The sequence below is a fragment of the Mandrillus leucophaeus genome, unplaced genomic scaffold (assembly GCF_000951045.1).
Source record: "Mandrillus leucophaeus isolate KB7577 unplaced genomic scaffold, Mleu.le_1.0 Scaffold750, whole genome shotgun sequence".
Taxonomy (NCBI): Eukaryota; Metazoa; Chordata; class Mammalia; order Primates; family Cercopithecidae; genus Mandrillus; species Mandrillus leucophaeus.
In genome coordinates, this window is record NW_012108142.1 from 272,696 (window position 1) to 297,769 (window position 25,074).

At 42.5% G+C, this 25,074-nt stretch overlaps 1 protein-coding gene across 2 annotated transcripts in view; it reads right to left on the reverse strand.

The window, feature by feature from the left end:
* Positions 1–19,996: 19,996 nt before the first annotated feature.
* Positions 19,997–25,074, reverse strand: part of MYO16 (myosin XVI) — a 655,611-nt gene continuing 650,533 nt past the window's right edge. For both annotated transcript variants that reach the window (XM_011966244.1, XM_011966243.1), the window contains exon 35: positions 19,997–21,403. In XM_011966244.1, the coding sequence (XP_011821634.1) occupies positions 21,176–21,403 (228 nt within the window). In that variant the 3' untranslated portion in view covers positions 19,997–21,175. The remainder of the gene's footprint in view (positions 21,404–25,074) is intronic.

The following is a 25,074-nucleotide window of genomic DNA, read 5'->3' on the forward strand; positions in this document are numbered from 1 at the left end:
TCTCCTTTGGAGGGCTTTCTGTCCTTTGTGCTTTTTACTGCACTCGTGGCAAACGCCTTAGTGGATGATGAACAAGAAGTGACCTCATGGAAACAGTGTGGTGGTGACCCACAGCTGATTTAAAATAAGGTGGACATATTTTGATCACCCTCCCAATGTATACAGCAGGAAAGAGAGACCTGGTTTCACTGGAGTTGGGTTGATCCAGTCCTCCTATGCTGAGTCATTGGATTGAAATGCGTGTCATGTCCCAGGCTAGCCTCAGATTTCCATCTGGTCAAAAAGAAAGCATTTTTGTTGCTACTGGGGTTGGGATTAGTGCAAAAAGGGGAGTTCAGATCTGGATGAGCCAGGCCCACTTGTTCTCTCAGACAAAGCCAGGGGAGGAGCACAGAAACAAACTTGGTACCCTGAGGTGGGATTAAATGAGGAGATGGATGAAAGCCACCAAAGGTAGCTTAAAAAGCATCTGAGCTGGCACAAAATAATTCACTCCTTCATTAGTTGTTAATGCATTTCTCTAATTGCTTATTCAAAGGGACGTTATTTCTTCTTTGGTGTCTTGCATACACAGTTTTAAAATGCTTGTAGACATTTTACCTGGCTCTTTGCATTAAATTATCTCATCAGTCATAATTCATCTCCACTTCAACGAAGTTTTCATGGCACATGGCAAACTGGGATGCACCCTTCCTCCTCCTCTGTGTTCTATCAATTATTTAATCTCATCTCCAAGCAACATGTTCTCATAATGGCTAGATTTTGATCTAAACACTAGCATTCCTGCTATTATTCTTTTACTCAACAGTCCAGATTGTTATGTACCCATGACCTGGAGCTCTGGACTTCTTGGTTTTGTGAACCACAGGACTCCTGCAAGTCTACTGTGTTAGTCCGTTTTCACACTGTATTATAAATAAATACCTGAGACTGGGTAATTTATAAAGAAAAGAGGTTTAATTGACTCACAGTTTCACACGGTTGATAAAGCCTCAGGAAACTTACAATTGTGGACGATGGTGAGAGAGGAGCAAAGGCACGTCTTACATGGTAGCAGGTGAGAGAGAGAGAGAGAGAGCAAATGAGTAAAGGGAGAAGAGCTGCTTGTAAGACCATCAGACCTCATGAGAACTCACTCAGTATCATGAAAATAGCATGGGGGAAACCGCCCCCATGATCCAATCACCTCCCACCAGGTCCTGCCCTCAACACATGGGGATTATGAGGATTACAATTTGAGATGATATTTGGGTGGGGACACAGAGCCAAACCATATAATCTACCATGCCATAAGTGCTCAAAATATGGATTAATTGATTGCATCAAGAAGCTACGTTTTTCCTTTGCAATTTATCAGTCAGCAACTCATTCACTTCAAATATTTTTTTCTTTTCTCAGAATAATCAGAGGGAAAAGGTCATTATAGATAAAACAAATGCATAACAAATAAACTTGAAAAAAGTGACACTATCTGTCTAATTAGAATGGTTTTAATGGCAGTCTGTGTATTTAAAATGTGCAATGCAGCAGCAGCTAAGGGCCTTTTTAATTGCTTTGATTTCATGATTTTCCTAGATTTTATAAAGGCTCATAAACCAATGTCTTAAATTTCACTTTACAGTTATTGCCTTACTTTTAGATTTCAAAGTATCTTTTTGACACCTTCACTGGTGTGGCTCTATCCTGGAAGAAATATGCATTCAGAGATTCCATACCTCCCTCTTAATACCCCACTTGGTCAGATTAGATGTTCATTTCTATTAAATCATCTTTTAAGCCTTACTTGCATTTTTAAGAAGATACTATTTTGACTTTGATAAATTCTGGCACTCTGAATTCATTGTGTTTCTTTGTCTTTTTCCTTAGGCTTGCCCTAGGCAAGGTCTAACACTGAAATCATTAGGGGGAGGACTTTATTCCCAATTTCAAATCACTTTTATTTTCATCATTCAAAAAGAAATGGCTGTCTAGGGGATAAGTGTCAGCGCATACTTTGAAGATGATGGGCATGTGTTTCTATCTCAGCTGATTCTTGAGGTCACTCTTCTGGTATTTTTTTCTGTAAACTTATGTATATATTCATAAAACTTACTATTTCACTTTGAGTAAGTTTCATTCTTTCCTCTGATTAGAGACTTCTCTTCTCTACCTTTTATACTTTCTGATTGGGACAGAACAATCTTTTGGTTATTCTATCTCATTTTTTCAAAAGCATCCATTATCCCCTTATGATCCCCTTGTGATAAGAATCATAACATTTTAGAGCTATTGTTTAGAAATGTACTATACAGCCTTTCACCTCCTTGTCCCCAACTGTCTCTCTTACTCTTTCTCTCTTTCCAAAAATAGCAAAAATTAAGTTTGCCCACTAGTCCCTGCCCCAGTTCTTTGGGCCCCACAGTTTTGCAACCAATGTCTTGTTTTTGTTTTTGTTTTTCTATTTTGAGATGAAGTTTTCCTCTTGTTGCCCAGGCTGGAGCTCAATAGAGCAATCTGGGCTCACTGCAACCTCCACCTCCCAGGTTCAAGTGATTCTCCTGCCTCAGCCTCCCGAGTAGCTGGGATTACAGGCACTCATCACCATGCCTGGCTAATTTTTGTATATTTAGTAGAGACAGGGTTCCACCATGTTGACCAGGCTGGTCTTGAACTTTTGACCTGAGGGTGACCCACCTGCCTCGGCCTCCCAAAGTGCTGGGATTACAGGCGTGAGCAACCACGTCCAGCCCTTTTGCAACCAATGTCTTAATCTTAAAAGCCCCATGAGTCTGCAAACTCCACACTTAGGATCAGATGCTGATTTATTTATTTATTATTTGTTTATGCTTGCCTCATAGCTATGAGAGATAAGATAGCCTTAAAGCCACAAATGTTACCTGGTCCACTGAGTATGTCATGAACTGATAATGAAAAGTCCTGAGTGTTTCATTTTCTGCCTTTAAGATTTTGAACACCGTTGAATACAGCCAGACATACTCCGCAGTCATTGTGCTTCTCATTTTTGCCATACTTGCCCTCGACAGTAGACATGTAGCCTGCCAAAGCCTTCCTTCAATGGGCACTTTATTTCCCACAAGCACAGGGGATAATGTAAGTATCTCTTTCACCACCAGATACTGTGGACTGCCAGTGTCTCATCCTTCAATGCTGGCAGAAACTTTGCTGCCTTCAAATCTAACCAGTTTGGACGCATTTCAGATTCCCGTTTCCGTGAGAGTCTATTGTCTCCAGCTGCCTCAGGTACCAATTACTGCATCGAGGGAAGTTCAGGTGAAGAAACAGTCAACTCTGGCTAGTTTAGCAACTTTTTTTTTACCCGATATTAAATGGCTTACAGAGTCTTTAAGTGGGGCTGAAGAATAGTCTCCAGACTGAGCCTTATGAAAGATCCCTGTACTACAAGCCCAGACTGCCACAAGAGATGTTGAATTGGACAAAATCAGGAAGATGTCTGCAGAACAAGAAAGCCAGCTCCAGGGCCAGCTCCTCCCCTGCCAAACTGGAAAGCTGTCACCAAAATTACTGACCACACGCTGTGTCAACAGTGTTCCGCTGCTCTAATGATGACGTTCTTTGGGCAGAATCTCATTATTGTGTTGAAGTTACTGTCTTTTTTTTTTTTCCTCCAGTACTTGGTGACCCTTGCTGGTGCTTTCATGTTTCATACCGAGGCAGTTAGACTTTGTGCTGAATTTGTTTGTGCTGCCACCTCAGGGACGGGGTGGAATGTGCAGCCGTGGTTTCCATTTGACATTGTTTTCACTGAGAGATGGGAGGGCTGAAAGTCGCCTCTTGACAAGTCTTAGTGGACAGAGGGGCCTGGATACCTGGGCACCTTAGTTCTTTGGGCCGTGTTTTCGTTCGTTTTCACACTGCTGATAAGGACGTACTCGAGATTGGGAAGTAAAAGAGGTTTAATTCGACTTACAGTCCCACATGGCTTGGGAGGCCTCAGAATTATGGCAGGAGGCGAAAGGCACTTCTTCCATGGCGGCAGCAAGAGAAAATGAGAAAGACGCAAAAGCGGAAACCTCTGATAAAACCAACAGATATTGTGAGATTATTCACCACCATGAGAACAGTGTGGGGGAACTGCCTCCATGATTCAAATTATCTCCCACCTGGTCCCTCCCACAACACATGGGATTATGGGAGTACAATTCAAGATGAGATTTGGGTGAGGACCCAGAGCCAAACTGTATCAGCCTGCTATGACAAAATACCATAGACTGGGCAATTTGTAAGCCACACAAATGTATTGCTCAGTTCTAGAGGCTGAGAAGTCCCAGATCAAGCAAGGCACCAGCAGGTCTGGTGTCTGGTGAGAGCTCTCTGCTTTGAAGACAGTGCATTCTCATTGCATCCTCATGTGGCAGAAGGGTCAAGGGACCTCATGCACGCCTTTAAGGGCACTAATCTCATTCCTGAGGGTGGAGCCCTCATGGCTTACTCGGTTCCCAAAGGTCCCATGTTTTAATATGATATTAAGTTTCAACATATGGTTTTTGGGGGACACCAACATCCAGAATATAGCACCGGGGTCCTGCCATTCTCTCTGAGTCTTTTGACACGTGCTGATGCTATATATTCTGCTTAGCTAATAATGGAAAAGGGGAGATGTTTGTGTTGCACACCTGGCTTCTCCTATGAGGGTATCCCAGTTAATCACCTTCAGGGGGTCCTGGGGCCCCTTTGTGTCCATGGAGTACTGTGGGATCTGCCCCGTATTGGCCATGCTCTCCTGCATGGATGTTACGCTGTGATTTCCTTTGCAATTTTATTGCCACTATATTCTACATTTAAGGGATTTTCCCCCACATTTTCTGATCCAGCGAAAGTCCTGTGTAACGATTTACATGTTAAACAAACATTTGTTACTTTGTTTTTAGAGATTTGGGATAATGCGGATATCATAGGTGATGCCATAAATGTCACAGCCTGATATCTTGAAAACTCTTTAACTGGTTCTCATTCATTCATTTATGCACCCTTTAGTGTATTCATCCATTAGTAGTACATTGCTGTTCTCTGTGTGCCAAGGACTGTTCTGGAATCTGAGACATACAGTTTTCTTACATCCCCACAGTTGAGTGAGAATGACAGAAATCATGACACCAGCTGGCAGGTGCTGCAGTGAAGGTGTATGCAGAGGATTTTTGAGAACTTAGAAGGGAAGAGTCATTAGAAGAAGAGAGTACATCTGAGCTTCCCATTTCTGGGACTCTCTACATCCAGCATGGTAATGGAGTCTTACATTCACCTCATTTGTCACCTGCCAGTTTTCACTGATTCTTATGTCTCAGTATAAATTCCACTTTGGTAAATACTTCCATGACTCCTTTAAGCAAACCAGATTTATTCTTTAAATTTTTATTATGCCTTGTACTTTTGCCTTTATAGTGCTTGACAACACCGCTTTTTAAATGGTTATATGTGGAATTATTCTGTTTTTCTCCCTACTGTAGCATCAACATGGATTCCATGCCAAATGTGCAGAGGAGTTTCAGAAATCTATGTTTCAATGTGAATAAATGAACTTGCTCTAGGTGATCCACACATAAAGCACAAGGATATGCACAGAGAAAATGCCAGTGGGCTTCTCTGTGAATTTCGTACCAAAATATCAGTCCTATTTCTCAGTTGAAAAACGCAAGGAGAATGCAATCACTAACTTAGTCTCATTCTCACACAAATGACTAATCCACAGCGAGTGAGAGTGAAACTGCATTTATTTTCATTGCTCTCTCTTTGCCCTCTTCATCTGACTGAAGAGCGGAACAAGCAGTCCCGGCTCCATCCCAGCTACATCAGCTCCTGGCAGGCCCACCACAGATAGCCAATCAACAAGCGGGTAGGGACCCCTTCATTCAACAGCTAGCCAGTGCTGGGGCGTCACTTCTCATCCAACGAATGATCCGGGTCTCAGTTCTGAGTGAGCAAACGTTTTTGGATGTGTGAACGGTACTCTTGTAACAGTCATATAAAGGAGAGGATATAAAGAAGCCGTGAATAGAGGTAAAGTAAACAAACAAACAAACAAAACACCCAACAATAAACCACAGGAAACAAGAAAGCGTCCAAGAAGTAAACGTGGGTCTGATAGCTGAAAGCAAAGTACTACATTTTGGAATATTCTTTTCTTTATTTTCCAGTGGTATGCTTCTCAGGGTAAAATATCCCAATATGTTTTCTTATTTTGAGATTACAGTGAAAGAATGGGCCACATGTCAGTCGAATTCATTGGTAGCAAATTTGGTTTTACTTCATTTCACCTGGCATTAATGGCTTGACAAGAGCCATGGGAAGTTTTATTCTTGATTAAGCCATGGAAATTCAAACCAAGTCAACATTAGGTATAACGTAAAAACTTGTAAACAAATTTTAGATATAAATTTTGAACCAGGAATAGTTACACATGAAAATATCAGTATGACTTGAGACGAGCACAGAACAAACTATTACTGAAATTCTGCGAGTTGTGCAGAAAACAAAAACAAAAAAAGATGTGAATTTTATCTGTACAATTTCTAACCTGTAATAGTGTCACAGTCTCCCAAAATTAGAGTGAAAATGGTCCAGGGAGAAGAGAAATAAATGACCTTTAGAATTCACAGCATTCTTTCTAGTGTCATTTTAAATTTATTTTCCAAAATGGATTCTCAACAAAATAAGGTAAAACTAAAACAAATGGATAATCGTCATCGATTTATCCCTTTGAGATGGATGAAAACTTGTTGTTTTGTTTCGTTTTTGTTTTTCACCTTTGTCCTTAGGTGAGACCACTCCAAGTCATTTCAAGCAAGTGCAGTTTGGTATAATGTTAAGGGACATGGGGGAATTTCCACACTAGTCTTTGTAACTGGTTCCAATGAGCGTGCGCTCTGCAGTCTACAGGAAGATGAGTTGCCTCTCAGAAGGGAGCCACGGGAGGCCACACTCAGGACACTTTTGGAGGCTCATTCCATGGCTGGCTATTCCTGCCTTCTAGAATGCCAAAACCTCATGAACAGCTGACTCCTTCTAGAGATTGTCTCAACTGTCTTTTCTCCATTAGCATGATTCACCAAATAGTAATTTCTTTAGGAAACAGAAATGATATAGATGTGCTGTTTTCAGAGAGGCTGCTAAACCTTCATGCACGGACAGTGCTCTGAGTGCTGCCTGTGGGGCAGAGGGTTGGCAACTGGTCTTTATACAGAGAAGTGCAAAGTTTGGAAACAGAGAGCCCTGGATCCAACTTCACGCTGGGTGACCTCTGCCTTGTCTTTTCTTAGCTTCAATTTTCTCAACTATAGAAGAGGGATTAAAGCATTATGTTTGAGGGGAAGAAATGAGATAAATTCAACCAAAAAAAACCTATTTTCCTGCTTTTGGCCAGACAAAAGCATATTAAGGTGCAAGTGTGGAGTGGTCAGATGCAAGGCAGTGCCCCATGCACACTAAGCCTCAGATCTGCTGCATCCAGTGACCCCTCCAAACTACCCTTATGTGCATCCCACTGAGTTTATCATTTAGAAGGACATGCATGTTCATTTACTTTGTCTTACAGATTATGATAAGGAAGTTAATGTGGAGAAAGTTTTAAAAACTTTGCTTGTTGCTTAGAATACTTAAAGCTAAAAGAAGTGTTGAGGCAGTAAAACTGTTCATTTTATTAAGGCAGCAAAAAGAGGCAGTGACTCTTCAAAGGTCGGAAGGCTTATTGGTGACACACACGCACATGGAACTTGGCCTCCTCACTTTAAGGTTTGCAGTGTTTACTTTACTATGTTAACATTGTTCTGTGTGTGTTTTAGGCACATTAATGGAACCTGCATCTGCTGACTGTAGTATTGCTACCCTTTCTTCTGCAAAAATTTTCCTTTACGTGCTCAGTTGCAAGACTATCTTTTTTGTTCCTTCAAGTCATGATGTGAACGTTTATTAACTCAATGATTAGAAAAATGACTTCTTAGAGCTGGACGCAGTGGCTCACACTTGTAATCCCAGCATTTTGGGATTTGGGGGGGGCCAAGGCAGGCAGATCACATGGTTTTCTGCCTGCTTGTATTCTAGCCACTTTGGCAGCTGATTAGATTGTGCCCACTCAGCTTAAGGGTGAGTCTACCTTTCCCAGCCTACTGACTCAAATGTTAATCACCTTTGGCAACATCCTTACAGACACACCCAGGATCAATGCCTTGTATCCTTCATTCCAATCAAGTTGACACTCAATATTAACCATCACACAGGGTTTCTCCATGTTAGCCAGGCTGGTCTCGAACTCTTGACCTCAGGTGATATGCCCTCTTTAGTCTCCCAAAATGCAGGATTACAGGTGTGAGCCACCACACCTGGCCTTAACATACTTTCTATTGAGAGATGGAGCATAGTCCGCTCCTTTTGAATATAGCCTTGCCTTAGTGACTTGCTAATAACATTGATGCTGCCTGTCTTCTGAGGCTGGGTCATAAAATGTGACATTGCTTTCATCTGGCCCTCTTGAGATGCTTGTCTCTGGAATCCAGATGCCATGGTGGAAAGAACTCCTGGCCACATGGAGAGGCTACAGGGAGGTGCTTCCGTCAACATTCCCCACTGAAGTCCTAGTTAACATCCCACATCAACTGCCAGCCCGGCATGTGAGGAAGCTCTGCTGTGGCACCAGCATTGGTCACCATCTGACTGTAACTGCATGAGAGGCCATGAATACCAACTCTTCTGCTGGGGCCAGTCTCCCCTAGAACTCAGGGAGTCGGGGGGTAATTATAATAAAGGACCATTGCTTTACACCAGTGCTTTAGAGTTCCCCTGGGGAGTGGAATAGAATACTAGTAATGTAGAATTCCTGCTCAAGTATGATTGTTCCTGGACAGTTACAATTTGACACCAGGAAAGCATTCCAGGCAGTCACTTAGAGGGGCCCAGCCTAACGGAGCTTGGGCTCCTTCGGCACACGGCTCCCATACAGAGCTCAGACTCCTTCAGAACTCGGCCCCCATACAGCACTCAGGCTCCTTGGGCACACGGCCCCCATGCCAGCATGACCTTCACTTCCCGGTCAGAGGAACGTGGGGAGCCCTGGGAAGCACATGTGGGAGGTTTCTATGGGCCAGACCTGCAAACAACAGGCAGTAAGTTTGTCATTTCATTGGTGACAGCTAAGTCCCAGGACCACGAATAACAGGAAGGGATACTGAGAAAAATAGGTCAGACAAGACAGCCCAGGAAAAAAGAAAATGGCATTGGCTAAAGGGAGCCATTCTCTGTCACAACATTAGGAAACAAATGAAATTCTACCCTTATCATGATTGTAGGGTGAGACGGGAGAGTGTGGCAGCTTTGTTTTGTGGAGGTCTAGACCTGGCAGCTGGTGAAAAATCAGTCTTCAACCAGGGAAATACAGAAAAGGAAAAGACCTCAAAAGAATAATTTCCCTTTGGAAAATACTGATATTGAGGTATTGCGAGGTATTGAGTGAAACTATCTAAAGGTTGTTGAAAACATGGATCTTGAATTCTAGAAAGAGGTCCAAGCTGTAGATAGAGACATTCAGCCAAGGATAACTCAACCTTCCTTGGCAGCAGTATGGGAGTTTCAACAGCTCTGCTGAATATCATTAAGCTGTGGCAGCGAAATCACCAGAATAAAGCCAAACCTCTTATTTCTCATGGCTTGCTGTGGTCAGCAGATAGGCATCCCTACATCTAAACTTTTGAAGTTGCTCACATGCATTTTGAAAACCAGGAGCCACAAATAATTAGAAGACTTTGGAAACCTCTGCAAGCTTTTTTTTTTTTTTTTGCTAGAAAAAACACTGCTGAGTGTCCAATTTGCCAGTAGCAGAGACCGACACTGAACCCTTGATATGGCACCATTCTTCAGGGTGATCAGCCAGTTACCTGGTGGCTGGTTGATTATATTGGACCACTTCCACCATGGAAAGGGCAGAGGTTTGTCCTCACTGGAATAGACACTTACTCCGGATATGGGTTTGCCTATCCTGCATGCAATGCTTCTGCCAAGACTACCATCTTTGGACTCACAGAACACCTTATCCACCATCCCGGTTTTACACACAGCATTGCCTCTAACCAAGGCACTCACTTGAGGGCTAAAGCAGTGCACCAGAGGGCTCATGCTCATGGAATTCACTGGTCTTACCATGCTCCCCATCATCATGAAGCAGCTGGATTGATAGAGTGGTGGAATGGCCTTTTGAAGTCACAATTCCAAGGCCAACTAAGTGACAATACTTTGCAGGGCTGGGGCAGAGTTCTCCAGAAGGCTGTGTATTCTCTGAATCAGTGTCCAATGTATGGCACTGTTTCTCGCAAAGCCAAGATTCATGGGTCGAGAAATCAAGGGATGGAAGTGGGAGTGGCACCACTCACCGTCACCTATAGTGATCCACTAACAAAATTTTTGCTTCCTGTTCCCACATTACATTCTGCTGGCCTAGTCTTAGTTCCAGGGGCAGGAATGCTGCCACCAGGAGTCACAGCAACGGTTCCATTAAACTGGAAGTTAAGATTGCCACGTGGACACTTTGGGCTTCTACTACATTTAAGTCAACAGGCAAAGAAGGGAGTTACGGTATTGGCTGGGGTGATTGACCCGGACTATCAAGGTGAAATCAGTCTACTACTCCACAATGGAGGTAACGAAGAGTATCCATGGAATGCAGGAGATCCATTATGGTGTCTCTTAGTATTACCATGACCTGTGATTATGGTCACTAGGAAGCTACAACAGCCCAATCCAAGAAGGACTACAAATGACCCAGACCTTCAGGAATAAAGGTTTGGGGTCATTCCACCATGAAAAAATAAAAAGCATGACCTGCTGAGGTGCTTGCTGAAGGCAAGGGGAACACAGAATGGGTAGTGGAAGATGGTAGTCAACAATACCAGCTACCACCATGCGACCAGCTGCAGAAACGAGGACTGTAATTTTCATGAGTATTTCCTACTTTTTTTGTTAAAAGTGTATACATGTTTGTGCATGTATATACTTGTACTAAGAAAATATCTTCATTTTATTTCCTTTCTCCTTCATCATGTGACATAATCTTTATTGACTTCACATCAGCATTTAAGTATTGTTAACTTTATGTAATAGTATTTGGGTTGGGGATTGGTGTGTTTCCAGTTGTAAGAAGGATAGTTGTATTATGTTAGGCAGAATTATGACCTGATTATTGTCTTTACTTGAAGATCATGTATGATCTCAGGAGCTGCGTATGGATTCAAGTTGACAAGGAGTGGACTTGTGATAGTTAATACTGAATGTCAATTTGATTGGATTGAAAGATACAAAGTATTGATTCTGGGTGTGTCTGTGAGGGTGTTGCCAAAGGAGATTACCATTTGAGTCAGTGGGCTGGGAAAGGCAGACCCACCCTTAAGGTGGGTGGGCACAATCTAATCAGCTGCCAGTGCAGCTAGAATATAAGCAGGCAGAAAAATACGAAAAGAGAGACTGGCCTAGCCTCCCAGCCTACATGTTTCTACCTTGACGGATACTTCCTGCCCTTGAACATTGGACTCCAAGTTCTTCAGTTTTGGAACTCAGACTGGCTCTCCTTGCTCCTCAGCCTGCAGATGGCCTATTGTGGGACCTTGTGATCGTGTAGGTTAATATTTAATAAACTACCCTTTGTGTGTATGTGTATATATATACACACACACACATATATACATATACACACACACACATATATATATATATTCAATTTGTTCTGTCCCTCTAGAGAACCCTGACTAATACACCCATTTCTACTAAAAATAAAAAAAATTGCCCAGGCATAGTGATGCCGCCTGTAGTCCCAGCTACTCCGAAGGTTGAGGCGGGAGAATTCCTTGAACCTGGGAGGTGGAGGCTGCAGTTAGCTGAGATCACCCCATTACACTCCAGCCTGGGTGACAGAGAGAGACTGTCTCCAAAAAAAAAAAAAAAAAAGTATCAACTCTTAAGAGAGTTCCAGACATATTCTCAAGCCATCACTTATAACAACAATAATAGAACATATTGCATACATTTCTTTTAAGATTAAATGAGTTAAATGCAGACCATGTAAGTATGTGAGGAACTCCTAGCAAAATTCTTGGCACATAGTAAGCACTGAGTAAATTTTAGCTATCATATTCACCAGTATTATCATCTTTCTTGCCAGGGGCTACACTGGCATCAGCAGTAATAGTTGTATAGAAAAGAACCTTTGTCTTTAGGAAATTGTTTTCATCTTTGAGATCCTGCAGCTGACATTGGTCCTCGGTAGAAATGTTTCCAGGCTGTTTTTAGCCAGAAAACGAAGGTGGAGAGTGGCAGGAACCTTTGACTTCATCAGACACTGCATCTGCCTAGCGGAGCAATCTATCAGACTCACAGGTTTGTGATGATATTCAGGAAAGTATGGTTTCTCTGCCACACACCGCAACACGGTAGGTCTTCATGTAATACTCAACAAATACTTGACTTATATATTGACATGTGTTTCTGTCATGGGAACTTAACTATATATTTTTTTCAGTGTAGTGGCAGCAAAATGAAAATAGAAATCTACATGTTGTGTTTTAATAAATATCAATAATTAATCAAATAGAATAATGTACACACACTTAGCTAAGCGGAAAAGCACATGCTATTTCCATGGTGGCTATTGTGGAGGTGCACTCTGAGACTCTGGGAGGGAAGGAGACCTAGAATCACAGCAGAGGAGCTGCTATTTTCCTCTAAGCCCAACTCTATCCTAGAGCCCTCTTCTCCCCAAAAAGGAAGGCAGTGAGTCAGAAATCTAATTTCTTTTTCTCTGATATGGAAAGAAAGAAGGTCTCATGTCTGTTAGAGACCACAAACTGCCCCTGTGAGCTGGGGGACAGCGCAGGGAGCCTGAGACTGCCCTGTACTGCCTGCTGGGGCTTAGTTGGGATAAGCCAGTCCTGAGACCCTTTAGCTTATGTCCTGCCCTTCTCATCTTCCTATCATTACCCCACCTTCCTCCCCAGGGAGGATGCCAACACCTCATTCTGCTTCGCCCTTTGCACATTCCCAAGAGTTTTCCCACACTTAATTGTACTTTGATATTTCTAACAACCCAATGAGAGTGGTGACACCATGGGTGACATGATTGCATCTTATCTACAAGGACACAGACTCAGTGAAGTTATTCATGAGGACAGCTCAATGGGCACAATGTTTGAGCTAAAACCCAAGCCTACAGGTTTTTCAACCTTTGCTCCCCAATCCCAAGTCATTACAAGGAGTTGGAACAAAAGGAGGAACTGCCCTGAAGGAAAGCTCTCTGGCCTCTAATTAGAGTGGTGCTCGCTGGCATCTAGAGTATCAGATGTGACCATATCCCTTGATCGCATGGTAGTCAATTCTTAATTTCTATATGATTTGAATTCGTGCCCCCACCCAAATCTCATATCAAATTGCAATCCCCAGCATTGGAGCAGAGGCCTGCTGGGAGCTGACTGTATCATGGGGTCGGGCTTCTCCCTTGTTCTCATGATATGAAGTTCTCATGAGATCTGGGTATGGAAAAGTGTGTGGCACCTCCCCTGTCTCTCTTTCTCCTGCTCTGGCCATGTGAGAAATGCCTCCTTCCTCTTCACCTTCCACCATGATTGTAAGTTTCCTGAGGCTCCCCCAGCCATGTTTCCTATGCAGCCTACAGAACCATAAGTCAATTAAATCTGTTTTTTTTTTTTAAATTACCCAGTCTCATATAGTTCTTTATAGCAGTGTTTGAACAGACTAATACAATTTCTGAACTCTTCTCTGGAAGTTCTCTGTTGGGCACAATGCCACCAACATTTTTTTTGCCCAAGCTATTTGTCTAGCACTAGGAATGGACTCAAATAGAGAAATCCTCTAATCAGTAAGTTTTCATCTTAGTAGTGTCATTCTGCCAGCAAAGTGTAGAAGACAGATTCAAACCTGAGTCATGCTTTCTTTAGCTGCCACGTGACGAAAGCAGAAACTCCTTAAAGAGGCATGTTCACTGCCATTGACAGCAACTTTTCTTCAAGCTGTGTTATTAGAGTAAGACCTGTCTGAATTAGTGAAGAATTATGGGACTTTTAAATAAATTTCATATTTTATATACTTTCCAGGATATAGTTATAACAGGATATCAGATTGAGACTCTTTTTGCCTCAATTTCCATTGATTTCTAAATGATAGTGATTGGGATACCAAGGGAGTATCAGACAGGTGGCGCTGTATACGTCAGATGCAGACTTTACAAGGGGAAGGAAGGAAACTTGCTCCTATCTCTTGGGCCCTTCAGCAAGATTAAAGACACAAAAAGTGGTCAGAGAGAGGATTAAGAAAAATTGATGAAAATATTTATTTTGCCAACTGTAAGTTTCATCCTGCCCTTTCAGGAGGGGTTTGGAGAGTGCATTTGCTCTTAGTGCTGAGCCTAACGAGGGCGCTCCACCACAGCCCCCAGGGAGCACTGGAAAATGTGCTCACTGCACTGGGGAGATCCAAAGAACTAGTATCTGGCCCATGAGGAAGGCTGCTGACTTGCTTTGGAGGTGGGGCTGAGAGTGCTTCTGCTCGGAGCTCAGCCTGCTCTGCAGAGCAAGCGCTGCATGAGGGCTCTCCCAACAACTGCATGTGGGCTGCTTGGTGGATGCCACCTGGAGACCACCAGAGCAGGACTTCTCACATGTTCATGTGCACGTAGCTCACCTGCAGATTCTGCCTTGGCAGGTCTAGCGTTGGGACGGTGAGTTTCCCAGGCGATACCACTGCTGCTGGCCACTGGACCACAATTTGAAGGGCAGAGAGTACTGTGTGTGGGAGAGACTGAAGAGACTTCAGAAAAAGAGGACAAAGGACTCCTCCTGATGTCCATGAATTCAGGAAGGAGCCTCAGGAGCTCTAGGAACAGAGAGACATCTGTCTGCCTGGGGCTTGTGTGAGAGAGAACCAAGTAGATAGTCTCCAGAGCCCACTGCATCTTCTGAGAAGAGTCAGCTTGCTCCTCCACGAGGCCCTCCCAGTGCTCCCTGCTTGAACTGCTGCCAGACCTGGAGAAGGGAAGCCTTCCAGGGAAGTGAGGGACTCCCCTATCTCCCACCTCTCCTCCCACCCATCCTTACCTCGTTATCCTCCAGCGCTGGGTACAGGAAGACTTACGAGGGCCCATTGGGAAGGTGGGCTGGCGGCTGCTGACGTAGAGAATTTTCTGCATCTCATGATTGGCGGAAGTGGCTCTGTGCATCTTCTGAGCCCAGAAAGAAATATAAAATTGCTTTTAGATAGTTATAGTTAGGACTTCCCTACCTCACATAGCGTGATGTATCCAGGCGGATCATCAGCCATGTCGCATCCTTTTCCCCAAGTCAAAGAGTAGGACTACTTGTCCCAGGCCCCTTCTGCCAGGTGCAGCCGCATGACTGAGTTCTGGCCCATGGAATGTGGAGGCACGTTAAGCCATTTTTAGGCAGGCCATGAGTCCCTCCTGGGTCTATTCCTTGTGCTCTAATCCGCATCTACTGGCTAAGCAGTAATGAGACAGTGTCACCTCTAATTTCCTAATTCCTTACCCTTGACACCCTGAGCATCTGAGGCCATGACTTGGTGGATTTCTTGTGGCCTCTTTTTCTCTTTTGCTGGGAAACTTGCTTTTAAAAATATAGACAGTCATCCTTTTATGTAACAGTTTCTAAGCCCAAGGGAATGACAATAGTTCTCCAACCACAAAATGCATGTATAATTGTCTGAAGAACTAGTTCCCCTACAAAACACGTGTATATAGATGACCTATTTGTATTAAAAAGTGTCCAAAACACTAGCTTTGTGATATTCAATGTAATTATCTTATTCAACAATAATATTGATGAAGAGTAATAGGGTGTTGGTCGGGTGGCTATGCTCTTCTTATTGCCACACAAAAGTCTAATGCAATTTATCATAAAGTTCAGAAAGAAAATCTCTCTTCAAATATGACAGAATGTATACATTTTTCAATTAATTGTTTTAGATCACGGACCTCCAACCCCTTTGTTTGTTGAAATCTTAAAAGATCAAAAACTCAAATTGAATTTGGTTTTATTCCATTTTTCTTTAGAGCTTTGATCCCCCCCTCCCTTGGAATTTATCAATAGTTTCATTCTCTTTCATTTTCTTTAGACTTCAGAAGTCAAATGGTGACATCAGGAAAATGTCATCTGAGCAGGCTCGCTGGCCTTCCTTTGAAGCAGCGCTTGTTCCCTGGGGCTACAGGGAAAGGCAAGCTGGCAGATATGCAGGGTGTCTGTCCCATGACTAATTCAAAGGAAAGAAAAGACACATTTGATACATTCCTATTATAAAGCAACAATAGAAACGAATGCATAGATTTATTCACCTTTAATTATTTTCTTATGAGAGGACATCAACATTTTCTTCTGCCATTATAATGATCCAGTAAACTACATAAAATTCAGATTATATTGTGCTGATATTGAAGCACACACGAATGATATTTAAAGTATAAGTACGTTTCAAAAAGCCTGGAAAATGATCTGAGAAATTAGAACAGGTGATAGAGATGAATTATAGGCACCTATTAAGACATATCCTTTGAAAAATATCATCTTTAAAGTTTATAAAGCATCCTGGATTTTAGAGAAACTTACTGAAACCACAATAATAGAACATCCCAGGGGTTTGGAGTACTTAGGTAAAGTGAAAAAAACTACAAAGATTATTCTTCCCAGTCTGTAACTCAGCATGCTACAACCTTTCGCTATCTAATGGGTATCTTTGTAACTCACGTGGACGCCTTGCAGCAGAGAACATTGTTGGTAGTAGAATTTATTTTATAAAGTCATTGCTTATGAATAAGATGTAAAGGAAGAAAAATGGGGGTGGAGATGGTATTTTTAGCTTTTTGAAAGCAGCGCTACTGTTTTGGGAACCCATGAGCATCACACAGAACTCACTATTCCACAGTAAATAGAAATTTAATTGCTTTCATCTTCATTATATGGATTTTTATGTGCAGCTAAAAACAATTTGAAAAATGTAATAAAATTACACTAAATGTTTACTTGGAACAGAGTTTTTTTTTTCTCCAGCTAATTTAAGAATCTTTTTTATTGAAAGTTTCCTGATGAGAAATAGAAATCAATTCCATTCATTTCTCACCAAAAACTACATTTAAATGATTAGAAAAAAATGAGCAGTTCCAAGTGATGGTCAATGGGTGAATTGTGTCCTACTGAAGAATGTTATTACTTAATACCCTCATGCCCTTTATTGTGATATGAGTTGAGTCTGATGTCTGGCTGGAAACTGACAGCAATAGAATTTTGATAGAAGTTCATCCATCCTTTCAGACTCTGGAATTCATAATATACCTTTTGTCTAAGTTGTGTAATGTTTATTTGTGAAGTCCATTCATAAATCTTGGATTTTAATTGGTTGTTGCTTTTATTGAGTAGATTTATATAAGCGTAATTCTACTAAATTAGATACCACTATTTAAGAATAGTGATGATATATTTTTCCATCCTGGAAAATACATTTTAAATCATTTTAACTCATTATAAACATTTGGATAGTGGTTTTTAGAGAGCTCTCATAAATAATTTTTTTTAAAAAAGCAATAGTAGTGGGCAGTGTTTGAACATAGGGTAATAATTCATACCAATTATATTGCTGAACATAAGGTTGAAGCCTCAATAATATATCCTAATTCATACCTTATGGTCTGATGGCAATTAAAATACCACCATTAAATATTTTGCAAACACACATAAAAGCTGAAATCTTGCTTATATGGAATAATATTCAGTGCTTTATCACCCAGAATAGTACCTCTTTATTTTCGTGACAAAGTATAATCATTAGAGAGCCATTCTGAGAGTAACTTTAATCCACACAAGGCTTGGACTTCGTATTATTGTGACTATTAATACTATTACTACTGTCATGGCTATTAATGCTTTTGAGCCTCTGCTGATTTTTATATCACGTAATTAGAACAGGCACAATCAGATGGTCCTAATGTAGTGACCAACAACAGACAGCTGCAATCTCTTTCCACAGCAGAGAAACCAGACAAACACAAAAGAGCTTACTTACTGATTAAGGAGATTGTGTTTGAAGGGTCTGTCTACATTGATTTAGAAGATCGTATTTAAAGAACCTATCTACAAGTGGTTTGGCTTCTAGTGTCTGAAGGTCAATAAACCTTAAATGAGGCAGAGGGACTACTGAGAGGTTAAATATTTCATGTTCATGATGCTCATAGTAATCTAGTAGGTGACTGTAAGGTTTACGTAACAACAACACAGGCCCCAGTGCTTCAACTTGGGTTAATGGGGAGTTGTGTGGTTTGGATACACATGTGGCTTGTGACTTCCTTACTTCATGTAAGGTCTCCCTGCAATGGTCATGCGTCCTCATTTCAGATATATTTTGATACGGTAAGTTGGCAATTTCTGTGTATCAAATTAAAATGGCATGGGCATTGGAATCATAAAGATGAGAGTTTATATTCTGATGGGCTACTTAAAGCTGTAAGTTTCCATTTCAGTATCAATACAAAAATGATAAAGATTACCTTGCAGGCATATGTCAGTGCTGTGGACTGAATTATGTCCTCTCAGAATTCCGATGTTGAAACCCTGATCCCCAGTATGATGGAATTTGGAGGCAGGGTCTTTGAGATATGATTAGGTCATGAGGGCAGAGTCCTCGTGATGGAATTCACGCCCTTGTAAGAAGAGACACCAGAGAGGGTGCTTCCTCCCCTTCCTCTCTGAACATGCGAGGGTACGATGAGAAGATGGCCATCTGCAATCCAGGAAGCAAGCCCTCACCAGACACGGGATCTGCAGAAACTTTAATTTTGGACTTCCCAGGCTTCAGAACTGTGGGAATACATGCTTGTTGTTGAAGCTGCCCTGCCGATGGCAATTTCTTACAGCAGCCCTAACCAAAATAGCCAGTTTAGGAATCATATGGGCTGAGCACCTCACAGAGTCACCACAATGCTCAGTGAACATTTAAAGCAAGTTCTTGCAATGTGCAATGCTTGAGCAGTTTATTTTTCACCCTGGCCTGAATATACTGTGGGGAGGAGAATGCAATTCAAAGTCTTCATTCAACCAAGATCATTAAGTGCCTACTATTTCCATAGCATGGCCCAAGAAGTCATGTATCAAGGGAAAGTCGGCTTCTTCCATTGCTTCTTGGCTGGGGTTGGAAGTCAGAAGGGACGAAGGTGAGAGAGAAATAGCCAGGGAGTGGGGCTCGGCTGTCATCAGGCTGGAGGTCAGGCAGAACACTTCCTTGTCTTCGTTGGGTGGCTGCAGTAACGTTGCAGTAACTACATATTGACCATGTGCTTTTATTTGCTGTGTTCCGATGCTTTGGCATCTGGGGCCCTGCTGACCTTGGAGGAACTGCCCTTCCCAGGGTTAGCCATGTCCAAAAGATAGTGATGACTCACCCCAGAACATGATTTTCAAAGACAAGGCAATCAATCTAGAGCCCACATCCCTAGTAAGTCTCCCCTGTGGGTTCTCATAGGGCTGTCATTCCAGGCCATGCTCTGCCCACCCTAATCACCTCAAGGCCAGCTCCCAGACAGGCAGGGGTGGTTCCCGCACCCCAGAACCCACTGACATTTCTCAAAGCAGCCAGTTCTATGCCTGCTTTGTCTTTTCCCAGTGTTGTGCAGACTAAAATAAAGGGCTCCCCCATGCCCTCTGCTTCCTGGCTGACCTCGGTGTGGCCCTCTGATGGTACTATGTGCCCCCTTCTCTGGGATTTCTGAGGATAACAAGCCGTCTTTTCAACGGGACTCCCTTCTGGACCTGATGGTCTCACCATACCGGAATCATCATAAAGCCTGTATTGTAAAACACATCACTGGTGTCTAAAGTTTGCACAACGCTATGGCCCCCACATTAAGGGAGTCTGGGTGAGATGACTTCATTGTCCCTACTTCTCTGACCAGAAAACACAAGACTTAATGGGAGACAATAATAACAACAACAAAAGCAATAGAAGAACACAGTTGTACCTCTTTATTGGCACAGTAACTTTTCAAAGGCTGGTATGAATAAAAAGTTCCAAGTAGCAAGACAAGGTGGTCTGGAGCCACTGCTCAGAACTTCCCACAGCCAACGAAAGCACATCAATGAACAAGGCCTTGCATTATGGGAGGGTTGAGGATATACAGCGAGGGAATCATGCAGTGGAAGTCCTGGGGGACGAACGTTGTGCGATGCAGTCCCTACTGCTCAAAACAGTACATGGCAGCGTGCTCATTTGTACTGTGTAGACCTTTGAATGAATATGACCATTTTACACTACCAGCTATGGATTTGAAGCCATACGTGTTTAACCAAGTGCCATGTGATTTCCTGTGATCTATGCTGAAGTCGGGAGGTAAAATTGAACTAAAGGGTGCACAATCCACTTATCCAGAAATACAGCGCATAGGAAAGAACAGCCTCCTCATCCATGAGTGACACCCAAAACATGGGACTCAATTCATAGTTTTGCAAGGGGTGACACTGGCGAAGCTAAAACAACAATGTAGTTTCAAGATTTCAGGTGGGTTAGGTTAAAAAAAGGACTGTGGAGGAAAAAAAATAATCTAGAAATTATTTTTTAAAATCTGTATTTTGAAGAAAGGAAGCACCACCAATTGCATAAAGTTATAAAATTACAGTAATAAACATGTAAATAATTATCAGGTTTACAATACCAATAAAACACAAATACCTACAAAGAAATAAAATATATGTCCCGTATACTGTATTACAATAAAACCATTGGAAGTACAATAAACAGACTGCTGAACCGGAGAAAAACAACTGCACAGGGTGTGCATGGATTGCTCCTTTCCTCTGCTACTCTCCCTGTCTGGCCACCCTTTTCCCAGTCGCTCTCTCGCTACCTAGGGGTAGCGCAGAGCCATAAATGAGGAGCCTGAAAATCAGAGTGTATCACCACGAGATGGATAAGAAAGAATACACACACACACACGCGCGCACGCACACACACACACACACACACACACACGGGATCTCATATATTTAGTGTCTGTGTCCTGTGCTTTTTTTGTCTAAATGCGTGGAGGGAAGACCCAGCGTGTGTCAGAAGGCAGCCTTCTGTTGTTGTAGCCTGGAATCAGTAGGTAGTTCTATTTTGTGAGTCTGCAGTTCAGGCTGCATCAAATGGTGGTGTCCCAGAGCTCAGACGGCAGCCTATTGCAGGAGGCCCCTTCCGGCTTCTTCAGAAGACTGGGCTTCTTACAAGGTGGTGGGGGAGGCACCCTGGGCTCAGCGTGGTGCAGGATCTGCTGCCAGTCTTGTCCTTCCTCACAGAGCTTTCTCCTCCAGTCCAAGAGTTCCTGCAGGGCCACACTTTCATTCTCTGAGAGCCTCAGCTGATGGATTACCTGTGGGAGGAAGAGGGGGAAAAAAACAGGTAGCACCAAATATTGTGAATGAGTATGAAGTGTCATAGCAACACCTGGATACAAAGGGGCAGGGCTGGCGCTGAAAGAGGCAGCCTCTTTCCTCAGTCTCCATGCACTGCTGCCTCTGGAAACAGCACTGGGCTAGGGAGGCTATGAATTGCTGAGTTAAGGCGATGACTGCAACAAAAGACTGGGAACTAGGTAGCGTGTTAATGTGAGCTGTACCTCCAGAGGCTGCAAGAAAGAATGAAATGTCTGCTTGACCTATGCCCTCGATTATTGTGTTCATTCTTATGGCAACTTGTACTTTCTCTTCATTTAATTTCTATCCATAAAAGATGTTCTCCTATTAACAGAGCTTCCTCAAGCTTCCCTCCATCCTCGGAGCTGCTCCTCCATCTGTCCACATAGTTAATAGTCAAACATGACTATTAGGGTTACATGACCTCATTTCCGACCATAAGGCATGGACCCAAAGATGCACCCCTACTCATGGGGGCCCATACATAGACAATACAGAATCACACCACACTCATGTAGAAAATGTTTTCAAGCATTAGGTGTTACAAAAGGCAGTCACTAAAATATCCAATGAGCTCATTCAAGGTAGGCTAGCTGTGCTTGAGAATATTTGAAGCCTCTTTGGGGTATCTACCTGCCTGCTCTATTTGGTGGCAGTGAGACAAAGCAATGAGCTAAATTAGCAACTGTGTACTCTCTCAGACTCTGAGCCCTCAAAGATGGGAACATTATGGGCCTTTGCAGGGAAGCATCAAAACATGTAACTGTATTGGCTACATCACCTTGCATCACTATGGCCCCTGAAGAGAGATACCCTGTAGACCAAGCTTACCCCGACTTCAGCTAGGGCACAAGACAAGCTGGCTATGTAGCTGTGGTCACCCTTCTTCTGCCAGCTGCCAGGAGTCTGTAGCAGCTGGACATTGCAGATACCAATGTTTCTGGCAATTCTAAGGAAGTATACTGTTTTTTTTTTTTTTTTTTTTTTTTTTAAATGAGATTCTGGAAATCCAAATGGGAATACTGGGGAGAATTCAGAGAAAATGAGATGACTCATCCTACCTCCAAAGCACCGACTACTTTATTCCAGCACTTCTTCTATCTCATCACAACCCTCTCCATTAAAATGACAGAAAATAAAACAGAACACAAGTGGTTATGCACTTATGTAGAAAACAGTCACTTGAAAGCAGCAAAGGGAGTGAGTGTTCCAGACCCAATTCTAACACCAACACCTGAGCCTACTGTTTCCCCAAGAAAGAGGATTTTAAAGGCTGGGATCAAGGAGACGATGTTCACAGCATGAAGGTCAAACCCATATTCCGAGTCTGTAACTAGAGTCCTGGAGCTGGTTATTAGTAAAAGGAGCCTCCCCAGTTGAATTGACAGACAACCAGAGGAAAGAAGAGCTTCAGGGTAGAAAAGAGGACTATGGTTACTCAGTCCCTAAAGCAATTTCTAGACATAACAGAGAGTGAGTTGCAGAGCAGAGTGGGCCCCTTAGAAGGAATTTTTTTTTTTTTTTTCAGTCTTTAGGGCTGCATCAGAATGACCTGGAAATGAGAAATTCTGTTGGGCAGATTGCTTCTCCTCTCAGCGGAGGGAGCCAAGACAGGGTGGTGGGAGCGAGCATGAAATCAGGTTATTTAGGGAACACTTTGGCTACACATGTGCTAGGTGCTTTCCTAAGCACCTTCCAGGCATTAACTCGTCAGTTCTTAAGAGCCCTGTAAAGTGGGTACTCCTATTTTGCAGATGAGGAAACAGGAACAGGGCAGACAAGTAATCTGCCCAAAGCCACATGGAAAATGACAGATCCTGGCAGCCTGGCCCAAGAGTCCATGTGTTTCCATTTGTTGGCATCATCTATAATTTCTTTCAAAGTGGGCTAAGGACAGGAGCAGACAATTCTCAAAAGAAGATATGCTTTTAGCTGTGAGTCTACTTTGCTTAACCCAACTATTGTCGTCTAGGATCTGATACAGGCTAAGGATTAGAGTCCCCTGTACCACGTTCCTCCTCCCTTCTTTTTCTGAATGGGACCACAGTCATCTCTCTCTGTTTGTCCAGGAGTGTGTGCCAGCTCCTCCGTCATCCTCCACCAGTGTGTGCTGTGCTGGTTACATTCCCTTCAGTCTCATTAGTGCGGACATGGAACATTCATATTTATGTTCCTTGGCACACACTTAGCATACAGTAGTGATCTCTGAAAACAATGTCACCAGACTAGGAAACAACATTTAGCTGATGGAAGAATATCGCTACCATGTCAACGGATTATTTTCCCCAAGCTTTCTTGAGACACCATCTTTCCTAAATGACACAACTTCATATTCGTTTATTTAGAAAAAAACTGAGGAACGTCCACTTCCAGATAGCTGTAGCAAATTATTGTTCCTGTTGTAAAAATTTCAAAAAAGAGTCATTTTTCTAAAACATCAGGAAATTCTGACAAAAGGAGAGAATTCCAGATGGAGTGAAGCTTTTTGAGGTGAACTGATAATTACCAGCTGCTTCCCCCCGCCCCCCAGGGACACTTGCCAATTCTGAGCATTTCCCCAGATCCAGAGAGTTTTTACTGGAAGAAAGAGAAACCACATAGTATTTTGGAGTTGCATGGAACTAAAGAAACAAATTGGAAACTTGTAGATCCTCAAATGCATAGCCATCGTCCACAAGGGACACTCGTTTAGCTGTTCACCTGCATGGGTGATGGGTGTCCTAGGCCAAAGTTTATAAAAAGCAGAATGAAATCTCCTACAATGACAGAGGTGCTTCAGAAGTAGAACCTGGCAGGGGTGATGATGGCCTCCAGCATGTGGCCAGTCTCAAAACTTTTTCTGGATTTTGAAATTGTGTGGGGCACAAGGTTGCAGAGCCAGGCTGGGAGCTCTGAAACACAGGGCTAGCTGCTGCCATCTTTCAGTGCTGAGGAACAAAGACCTCTCAATCAAAGGCACAGGAGGATTAAGCCTGAGGATTAGGAGAGAACCAGGGGTAGACTGATTCTCCAACACAGCCCAGCGAGAACTATAGTAAGAGTGAAAGCTGATGTCTTCATGGAAACACTGGAAGCCAGAAGCCAACACGTTCCTGGTTAAATTACTGAGAGAAAAAAAAAAAAAAAAGTCAACATAAAATTCTACACTGAATGAAAAATATCCCTCAAAAATGAAGGTGATAAGATTTTTTTTTTCTTGTTAATTTGTTTGAGCTTCTTGTAGATTCTGAATATTTGTTCTTTGTCACATGTATAGATTGTGAAGATTTTCTCCCACACTGTGGGTTGTCTGCTGATGCTGCTAACTGTTCCTTTTGCCATACAAAAATTCTTTAGTTTAATTAAATCCCACCTATTTGTCTTTGTTTTTATTGTATGTGTTTTTGGGTTCTTGGTCATAAAGTCTTTGCCGAAGCCAATGTCTAGAAGAGTTTTTCCGATGTTATCTTTTAGAATTTTTATAATTTCAGGTCTTAGATTTAAGTCCTTGATCTATCTGGAGTTGATTTCTGAATAAGGTAAGAGATGAGGATCGAGTTTCATTCTCCTACATGTGGTCTGCCAGTTATCCCAGCACCGTTTGTTGAATAGGGTGTCCTTTCCCCACTTTATGTTTTTGTTTGCATTG